General features: G+C 35.2%; 1 protein-coding gene across 3 annotated transcripts in view; it reads right to left on the bottom strand.

The window, feature by feature from the left end:
• Positions 1-614: 614 nt before the first annotated feature.
• The window catches only part of SUB1 (SUB1 regulator of transcription), a 376,115-nt gene continuing 365,645 nt past the window's right edge, over positions 615-11,084 (bottom strand). For 2 of the 3 annotated variants that reach the window (XM_066988328.1, XM_066988329.1), the window contains exons 2-5: positions 10,604-10,676; positions 8,896-9,015; positions 3,391-3,499; positions 615-944 (exon numbers count right to left, since the gene is read on the bottom strand). In XM_066988328.1, coding sequence (XP_066844429.1) covers positions 865-944; positions 3,391-3,499; positions 8,896-9,015; positions 10,604-10,675 — 381 coding nt within the window. In that variant the 5' untranslated portion in view covers position 10,676 and the 3' untranslated portion in view covers positions 615-864. Of the gene's footprint in view, positions 945-1,718; positions 1,821-3,390; positions 3,500-8,895; positions 9,016-10,603; positions 10,677-11,084 lie in introns of those variants that run through there. The other variant, XR_010827757.1, reaches the window with a different exon arrangement.

Here is an 11,084-nt window from a genome sequence, read left to right as displayed (position 1 = left end):
CAAAAGCCCTACAGAAGCAGGTTAACTGCTATTTTCGATGGAATAACTATTCAGTATGTGTTCAAGAATTAATTTAATGCAAAGATTGAAAAGTGTGCCTAAACAATAACAAAGTTTGGAGCTTTTAAACGCTACCTTACTCTGAGGTATATGTCTATTACTGTAAAAGTTTATGCATCACACTCTAGAAACTAGGGTCCATGAATAAAGGCTAATTGTATTTTCTAAGTCAAGCAAGCTATATAAAAATGGGAACAGACTGTGTGGGTGGTGTTCAAGTGTTACTGTTTAGCATAACACTCCATGCAAACAATGCAAAAAAGTCTATATACTCAGGACTGTTTACATCTGAATAAATAGGGAAAATTAGCAAATACAGTATTTAAAATTATCTACAAAAATGTGTTTTTACCAGGTATTCACTGTTTGTATCAAGTTTTAAAGCAGAAAGCTGAGGGCAATACCAAAGGGTATGAAACAAAAAAAAATGTAAATGGAGACATTTTTAAAATCTCCTTAGAAAACAAACTGTTAACTAAACTGAAACAAAGCCTAAAGCCAATAGGTGGCCTTATCAACAAACGTCTTCAATCAAAAGGCCGTAACAACTATGCTTTACATATTACTTGATTTGTTTATTTTACACCATGATTTGAAAGCAACACATTTCTTTTTAGTAAAGTATACACAAATAGCCTCACTCAGAATACACTTTTAATGCACATAAAAAAAGTATTCATCTTACAAATTGTTTTGCAATCCAAATATACAATAGCTTCGAAAACAATATTTTAGAAAACAAAAGCCAATGTAAAAAGACCGCTTAAACCAACAAAAATGATAAAGATTTCTGTATGGCTGTCTTTACAGTTTTCTTACTGCATCATCAATATCAGAAATCTGTTCCTTCAGCTGGTTCCACTGTTCTGGATTTAAAGAAATACCTGAAATGTATTAAAAACAAATACTTAGTACAAAAAGAGAATTGTAATCAGGATCTTGCATACTTACAACCAAGACTGATTTCATACACACAGACTGTCACAACTATTAATGCTTGGGCTACATCATGTGTACTAACAAGTCTCAGCTGCATGGTTAAACTACTCACTTGGAACCCTTCAGTTTAGACCTTTAGCCCAGGTCTGGACAGGTTTACCTTACAAAGAAAATGGGTACAATACAACATTCATCCACAAGTGTTTTGTGAAACACAGTAAGGGAAAGAGAGCTCTCGCCCTCACAGGAGGCAGCACAAAATGAGGTGAGATGGGAAACCAAACCTGTTTCAGTTGGCTGCTAAAAGCCAAATACCTCTGTAGACTGAACTAAGTATTTTTGATGTACTATACATCTGTTTTTTCATTTTTTTTTTCCTCTCTTGTGAAGATAAAAATGGGGGGGCATGTCTTAAACCACTGTGAATAACATATGCTATAAGTAACATTTTAGAGATACTCTATTCTATTCCCTAGCACTCACAAACTAACACGGAAGGATGTTTTTTTTGTTATTGTTTTTAAACTTCTGTATCACTACAGATTCTTGTGACATTCAATCAATAATCGCTCAGTACCCCAGAAACCATCTCCTCAGTTCTGAATTTTCACTTCTTCAAGCTTCAGTCCAGGCACATTTCCTTTTACATGTTAGCCTCCTCCTTCTTCCACTACTAATCTTTATGCCAACTCTATGTAAGTACAGACTCACAAGCCTACCTCTCACTCTCTCCAGCCAGGCTCTTCTACTATTTACCCCCTTTCTCCCCCCTCAGAGATCAGGCTTCTTTCATTGCTTTCTCCCTGTAGGTGGAGCAGGACCTGAAAACAGGTGAAACTATGAATTCCATCTTTGGGACTCATTGCCTTTTCCCCCCCTTCTTCTACCACCAGTGTTTTACCAGAGTACTGTTATTTTAAGCAGCAAACACTCCACATTGTCACTTTTCTAGCCAGTTTTCCCACCAGTCTTTAGGTGGAAGATTTATTTTGAAAACAGTTATGCCAGGCATGCTGACCATTACTGGGAGACCAAATGTCATCGAGTTGCCCCTGAACAACATACTATATGAACTGTACACAGACATGAGTTTAGAGCTGCTATTTGAAATAATATGACAAAGCAACTCCTGTTGGAATTTTTTCTTCTTCTTTATTATAAAATTACAATTGTTTATATTGTTTGCAGCATAGCTTTTTAAGCAGCTCGTAAATGCATCACTGGAACATTAAACACTCATGCTATCATATTATTAGCATTATCCTAATAAAATGCCGTCCTGTTTGCCTCAATGATAAACATTTCCATCTATATCATAGAGATAGATCATCACTTTGCCCACCAAGTCTCACTGTTGTTTCCCACTCAAGCTTTTGATTGATGTGCTTTTAATTTCCACCTCAAAATACACCAGTTTAGTCTTTAAACATCAAAGTTGTTTTTTTTGTTAGACAGCAGCAACACATCCAAAAATTAAATTTTCCTGTAAGGTGCCCATAATACTCTGCTCATACAAACCTACTGTCAGTGGCTATCTATGAGATGTTGAAAATTCTCCAGTTTTCCAAATATCTATTCACTGTGCTGCTCCTGGACACATCATAAAAATACAAATGCCTTTAATCTTCAGAACAGAATGTTTCACACTTACCTCTTTCCTCTGCATAATGTGAAAAATGAGTAAAGTAAGCTTTTCTAAACAACCAAATGACATTAAGGAAAGCAACTATCAACTCATCCTCATCTTGCAGGTAGCCCAAGTTCCAAAAACAGTTAAGTGAAAGGATGACATAAAAATTAGGTATGGGAGTAGCAATTAATGGTTTAAAGGCTTATGTTGTGTTGCAGATTAGACAGACACAAAGTACTAAAACTCAAGCACTTCAAGTATTTTCACCTCAACTAAAATATTTTTTTCCAAAAAATTAGTCATATGAAATATTTCTATTATTTTAATTTGAAATTTGATAAAAATGAAGAACACAATTGTTTTAAATAATTTAACATTGTATACCAACTAAACCCAAGCCTTTTCAGTCATATTAGAAATAAGAAAATCTGACTGTAACATAGGCGAGAAATTGAGTTAATTCAGTTAATCAACAGGGGAGAAAAAGCATGGTTAGACTTATAGCTCCCATAATAAATTTGCTTGTACCCGATGCCTTGTTTCCATTAATTACGCAGGATCCATTTAGAAAAACAGACTCAGGCCAACAAAACCGCTTCGCTTTTGTTTATAATGTACAGATAAAACTAATCATCTGTTAAAACAAAAATATTACTCTTACAATACCATGCAGTAACAAAGTATAAAAATCTGGTACACAAAGTTTTCCAATAAATTGCAGGCAATGTTTTGATACAAAATAAGATGAAGCAGAACAATACCTTTTCTGCCTGGCTTCATTTCACCTTCTTGATCCATCCAATATTCTCTAATATCAATTAAGACTTTCCCTTTAAAGTCACGAACACTGACATACCTCATTTTGCCAATCTGTCAAAACACATAGAAGGATCTTTTAGGTATTTTTCATATTACACCATTCACTTTTCCAAACAGTATTAGACTCGGACATGTGACATTACTCGCTGCAGCTTATTTTAGACACGAGAGAAACAACTAGATCAAGAGCTTAATCCAGAGTAGTCAGTAGGCTAATAGGTAATGACAATATAAATGGATGAAGGACTTAAACCAGTTGAGCATTCAATACTTTTTTTTGCAGAAGCGGCTCTCATAGAATAGAAATACCTATATTCTTATCAAATTGAATTCTTACAAAAGCCACTAATTAACTTTTGTTTTTTATTACCTGTATTGTAACCACCTTTGTTAGCAGCAGTTCTACACAAAGAAAGAGGGAGCTCTATTACCAAATCTAAATTTGAGTACATTTCCTATCTACAAACAAAAAAAAAAGCACTTAGATATTCACACAAGAAAAGCACAATTTCTAGAGTGGTCTTAGTGGTATTTGGTTGGTTTGTTTAAAACAAAGCAAATACAGATGGAAAATGAAAGGAAACGACCAAGTGGCTCCACACCTGTTTTCAAATCCTCTTGGTACTTCATTGGAACAGAGAGTAAAAATTTCTCTCTTGTAACCATATGTTCCAAAAAAAAACCAAAACTTTCGAAGTTTACCAGCGTGTACCATGGCATCAAATTGTCTTTGTTAAAAATGATGCTTTGGGAATTTCTGTACCACAACAACTTAACTGAATTTTGAGGCTTTTTTTTTTTTTTGTGAGGGGGTTGAGAGCAGAAGGGGAAGCATAGCACACTGCACCACACTATACATTTAGCCTTATTAATTTTTTTCCCACATTTGATAACATATTTATTCACACCAATTCAATGTATGTGAATTTGAGAATCAGAAACTAGATAATAAAAATGAAGCAATTAATTTAAGAAATGCTTAGAGTTCTGTATGTACTTTCTGGATACAGTTTCTGAACAAAGAACACATCCTAAAGCAAACAATTTTAAAACAGAAAAAGTAAAACAGCTTTATTAAGAATATCAAATTTCCTTAATTGATGCACTGACATAATTTAACAGGGGATAAAACACATCTTACTAGCTTCAAGTCTGACCAGAAAACATGAACTCTTATATCAGTTAAAGTCATCCACAGATGTTTAAGTCTAAGCTGTTACTTCATAAAATGGATGTAAACAAGTGTGTTTTATGTTTGGTTAAAGACATTTTTCTTCTTATGCAGACCCTGTTGAATTATCTCCAAAATTAACTTTAAAACAATTGGAACATCTTTATATACCGTAAGCATGAAGCTTTTTTCTTACTTCAAAGTAGCCTTTAAAACGAACATGAGTTTACAGTTCATAATAGTATTTTGTGATTTATTAAATACTTCCACAGCACTACAAATACAACACAAAAATAAGCTATGATGTCAGAGCAGCTGAGCTCTTTCAGACTTAACTTGGTAACATGGCCGTATCTGTCAGCACTGCTGGCAAAGGATATCCTAAGTAGTCTGCATATACAACATTTCTTGGTTTTACACTATAACACTTCACCGACTTCAAGTGACTTAAGTCTCCTTCAAGTACTAGTACTCCAGAACATCTTTTTATCCCATGTCTATCAAAGACCACTAGTGCGTTGCCAAATAATTCCAGATTTGCTGTAAGAAATAAAATCTGATACAATACAGCAGATTAGAGATGCAAGTACAGTAAAAGGGTTGAGGATTTGAATATAAAGACTACATATCTTAATTCAACTACAGTAAGACATGGGTACAAGAATATAAAGCATGCATTATTTAGCCAGTAAATCAACCTTAACTGGAAACAGGTCCAAATGAAAGTGCTGAAAGGCTTCATGCCTCTGTCTACATTTCCTCTGAACGCTCACGTTAAATTCTGAACGTTTAGTTGAACTTTATGCAGAACAGTTGTCACTGCTAAAAGCTTTAATACTGGTTTCTAACATACAGTTCCAATTAGCAAAAAATGTTAAAATCAACCAAAATCTAGATTTACCCAAGTAAACTGATTTTTCTTAAGGTCCTGATACCTGCAATTCTGGCACTGAGTCATTTCTAAGTAACTTTTTTTCACACAGCAGCTGATAGTACTAGAATAACTTCACTGGATATAACACTATAATCACTGTAGTGTTCCAAGGGTTGTATTGCTTTAAAGCAGGGCAGTTAATGCTGCTCAACCGTCATTCACAAGCTAATATGCTTTTTTATTAAATATCACAACTCTTTAGATACACTATTCTATTAAGTCAAAGTTACTATTTCCAGGTTTCCATTACTTAGAATAAAATGCACTGAAATGCTTAGGTTACTTTCAAAGACACTTATCTGACTTCCTGTATGAGTTTCACCAAGTATATTTATCTACATTTTCCCTCTAAATTGCCAGTTGCTTTTAAACTGCATACACACTGTGAAAGTAGAAATTGCCAAAAGTCAGCCTTCTATCTTAGCTGGTAACTATACGTATAGTGTTAGAAGAAGAACAGTAAAATAATATAAACCCCTAGAATGCAAGGTTCTGTAAACAGCTGAGCTCTGCAGGACAAATTGATTCATAACATTAATTCTTAAACTGAGGTGGTTACCAATGCAACACTATTCATTATTTCCATGATCAATCACCTCTAGAGAGCATCATAAGCTTATATATTTATCTTCAGGAACCTATAAGTAAAGACTTTACACCATGAAGCTGATGAACTTATTTCTCACAAGTCAAAAAGTAAATACAAATTAACTTTCTAAAAAGAATATACGTGTGGGCAAAGTTCGCATAAACTGAAATAATAAATTGTGAAATACCTTGTGTAGCGTGGCTCCATTCTGGACTGTCATTAATACTGTATCCAGACAGCATTAACAAACCTTATCCAAATCAGGCATAGGTAGATGACAGGATTTTTCTCAAACTAACCAAAGCACACGATGCAGAGCTTACATGGGCTTGAAGCCACAGATAGGAATCCACTGCACGAACACTGAACCGTTCAACATTAACATGAACAAAGCTTCTCCTTAAGACCTCTAGCAGTGTCACAAATTGCAACAAGATAAACTGCACTCCAATCGTGCCCAAACCCCTTTAACAAATTCCAAAGTACACTAGGCTACCTATAAAGCCTAAAAAGGCCAAGACATGTAAATAAGATACACTTGGTCTCATACTGAAATAATTCTCTACTACTTAGATTAATTCTACTCTTAATGAGTTTCAAGAATAGTTACACCAACATCTGCTTTAAAAGAAAACAAAGACCTAGACCTTGACAAAAATGCTGAATCTTCTGAATACAGCAGTCACAAAGGCCTCTACTTTAAGTGAAGCTGTATACTTCCAAAACACAGCCTGAGGCTTAGAACATTAAGTCACTAAGTTTCACATCATTTGCTGCCACTCCTACACACAATATGGACATTATAGAACTTCTGACTATCCTATGAATGCTTCACTGACCAATTTCTATCAATATCAGTTCAAGCCACATCTGTGCAAATTCACTCGCACATCAGAGATAATTTTACTGTCACAGGGAAACAGAAAGGAGGTTTGCAGTATTATTAATAGCCCCAGAACAAAAAAAAAAAAGTACCTAAAAAAATTAAAATGCAACCAGAGCTTCTAGCATGCTATCATGGGTACAGGGGAGAGAGAGGAAGTAACCATTGACCAGCAATGCTATTTCTGCACTGAAACAGTTGCACCTTAGTTAAGGCACATTAAGCTCATGTAGCATAAAAAAAACACAATGCTTCACATAACAGAATAAGAAATCTAAAAAATATTTGCTGTTGAGTAACTAAAAGGCAGGCAGAGACCAAAGGTTTAGGACACATTAATGGTCAAGTACAACCATTAACACGGTGTTGTCAATCGAAGCCCTCCCTCCAACTATACATGATAAACAATGTAAGGACCGATAACAGCAAGAGTAACTGCCCTGTATTACATAATCAGTCAGGCAGGTCTTATTTCTTGAAGAGATTTTTTTTTTGCCATATTCCTTTGCACACCTACAGCCCAAAGCCGCCATTTCTTTTACCTTACCCAAGATTTGGATCATCTTATTATGCCCATGCCCTTTCACAAACTTAAGTTCTTAACGTACACTGATTCTTCAGTTTTTCCCTGCCCTTAACAAGCCACCTAATCACAGATATTAACTCTTGACCCACTCCCCTAAAACAGGCAATTCAAAGCTACATAAATTCTTGCACAGCTTGCATGTAAGAAACTAAGTTGTGTTTTTGCAGTAGAGAACTGATTTTCTGTATTCCAAGGTAGTTGTGTAGTCGTAGCAGGGAGAAATGTTAAGTAGGTAAGTGGATGGTAGAAGGCCTCACTGTTCCAAAATAAGGTGGAAGCTTGAGAAAAACAGTATGAGCAGTGTGAGAACAGTAAAACAAAGATTACAGGTTCTCAAAACATAAAAAAGGGGAAAAAGGGGGAAAAAAGGGAAAAGGAAAAAATTAAAAGAGTTGAAAAAAAGAAAAATTGTACATATATGGTATAGTGGAGCATCGAGTAACTTGTGAGCCTGTAGTACTCAGCCAATGAGGAAACAGGGGAGGTGATCAGGTGTTGGGTAACAGGGAATAAAAAGTTATGATTTGTTTACTAAAATGTGCTCCTAATTGACAGGGCACCTGCCATTGCAATCGCGAATAAAATAGCTTCACAGAAGATCCTGTCTGAATAAAATTATTTCAGATAATAAAATCCTGTCTGAATAAAATTATTTGAGATTGTATTGCAGTACACACTGCTACTGCTTCAGCTAACCCCAAGAACCATACACCTTGAGCTCATAAATGCATCTTGCTGAAAAGGAAAAGATTTACATTCAGATGATCTTACAGTCTTTTTGAATGTTCAGTAAGAAAAACCTGCATCACAAAATAAACAAGCAAAACCTATTCCAAGACACCGTCTTATAAGACAGGAGTCAAGATGCCACTGACCTAGTTAAATAGGAATGAAGAATCCATACTTTGTTTTCCAAAAACCTTTCTTTCAAGAGCCCTGGTTAAAAAACATTCCCACCCAGAGACTGTCCTGATTTAATATTTACAGTATATTCAAGATGAGTGCTGTATTTACAGACAAAATGATTATCTAGAAAGTTACCATGGACGAAGACCACGAGGGACTGTTAGATCAGTTGCCACAACTCAGATTCTTTTCCTCTACTGAAACCTGGAAATGCTTTTTGAGTACCTCATCTGTACCACAGCATCACAACTCTCTTTGACCAGGGCTTCAGGAAACTAGGCTCTACACTATCACAACATTTATACCACGCCAAAATTTATATTGAATATGATGTAACATGCTACTTTAACCAAGCTTTAAAAGAATCATCAATTTTACCTGAAACATATTCTCATCTCTGTTACTGCTTTGCTTAGAAGAAGCGGCACCTTTTGAACTCTCACCCGTCTTTTGTTTCTTTACAGGCTTTTCTGGAGCTGCTTGCTTTTTCCGCTTTGCCTTGGAGCAAGAATAAAATAGAAATGCATGAACCATGCCTTGCAACTGTTAGTTACAAAAAAAGCTTCCATTAGAGGCTACAAACTACTACTACACACTGTATCACCTTCCTTTTGTGATGGCAGGCCTCCAGTACTGTACAATTTACACTTGAATTTCAAAAAAAATCTCCCAATGAGTCTAATTCTGCTCCCAGTGAAGTTTACAATAATACTCTGTCTTTAGAGTTAGATCAAAATGCATTTCAAAAAGCCTACTCTTTTTTGCAGCAATATTATCAGTCCAATAGTTCTAATCAAAAAAATTAAGTCTGATGGAAGTTTCACATTCCTTTCTTCTGAAAAGAACAAAAAATGCAGGACAGCTACCAACTTCTAAAAAAATGAAAAATTAAGACATTGAAAATGAAAAATTGAGATAATAAAGAAAGGATCTGGAAGTCACCTCTATCTGGGGAACATTTTTTTTCTTTATTATCAGGGTCCTATCTCTGTCTATAGCATGATAAATATATTTTTAAAACATTCATATGGTATTACCTGTAAATCAGATTACTTGCAGTTGCTACGAAGTTACTCTATCAATATTTATATGGTAAGCATACTCTCCCAGCCCACCTCCCTCCAACCAAGAAAACAGTGACACAGAGATACTAAAAGTTAGTTTCACCTGCTAGAACCATATTGTGGGTAACCTCTTTCAAAGAAAAATGGTTGCAACAAATATGGGAGGTTGTCAGAAAAAAAAAAAACTTATACCCACTGAAGCAAACGGTTTGAGTACAACTTTTCAGGAATACATTTCCCTACCAAAAAGCCATCACCTGACCATTTTCTCTGATATTTTTATTTGACAGAATACCTACTTTGCCTATTGCAACTAAGTCACATTTGAATCAATTCAGTAAAGCAAACTATTTTTTTTCACATACAACATTAAAAGACCTGATGCATCATTACCACCTAGTGTTTCTAAAAAAGGTAATTCACTGTTGTACTCAGTTTTTGTTCATAATGACTGGTACACCAACAAAAACTTACATATGAAATAAAAATAACTGGGAACATTTGATATATGCATTTAAAAGCAGTTAACATTTAAAAATTAATCAGCTCAAAGACACCCAGGTTGGCCCAGCTTTTAAGTAAGAAACTAGCAGAGAGTAATAGAAAATCTGAAACAGAAAAAGAACATGTAAACAAGATAAGCAAGTGGTAGGGGGATAACCAGGCAGGTGGAGGTTTTCACTTTGGACTTGCAAGGTATCCAGACACCAGAATGAAAGGGGGGGCGCCTCTCAAAAATAGTCCAAATTCTTGCCACAAGGGGCTGCTTATACCAAAATCTATCTCTTGCCACAAAACAAGAATTACAGAAAGCTTGTGTCTAGATACACCATATAGAAAATATGGTAAAAAACAAAATGCAACTTAAGAAAAAAGTTTACCGCAAGCCAAAAACCTCTCATCTACCCAGGCCCTAACCCTACTTTTTTTTTCCCTCAAGTGTCTAACAAATCATATGGAATGACATGCACTTTGCCACGTAGAAGTTATTACAGTAGTAATAAACCGCATATAATTTTCACCTTTTTGTCAACTTCACTATCTGAATCACTGGCAGATGAGCTTGAAGACACAAGTTCCTTTGACTTAGGCATTCTACAAAGAAAAAGATAACATGAGAACACTGTACAATAAATACATCCCATTATATCTGGAAAGCAATCTTCAAACCTGTTTGTAAAGCCTCACCTTATTCAAAACCCTCCAAAATTTTCCTGCCTTTTCATATAAGCTTTAATAAACTGTTCATGCAATCTCAAACACCATTCCCTATTCCCTTTTTTGCTGCAACAGCCTTAAATGCAGCGTCTTAGTTTCCAAACTGTTTAGAAAGAGACATTTTTTTCAAAAATACTGCACACTGCTATCCTTAGCTTGAATTCTCAATGCTACATTCATAAACTATTAAGGCCAGAGCATTATCTATATTCTTATACAGGCATTTTGCCTAGTTGAATATGCCAGCAAGAGCTGTATAATCACCATACACTAAGATGAGCTTCC

The sequence above is a fragment of the Anser cygnoides genome, chromosome Z (assembly GCF_040182565.1).
Source record: "Anser cygnoides isolate HZ-2024a breed goose chromosome Z, Taihu_goose_T2T_genome, whole genome shotgun sequence".
NCBI classification, from domain to species: Eukaryota; Metazoa; Chordata; class Aves; order Anseriformes; family Anatidae; genus Anser; species Anser cygnoides.
The sequence above is the reverse complement of the archived record's forward strand: the minus strand, read 5'-3'. Positions and strand labels throughout refer to the sequence as shown.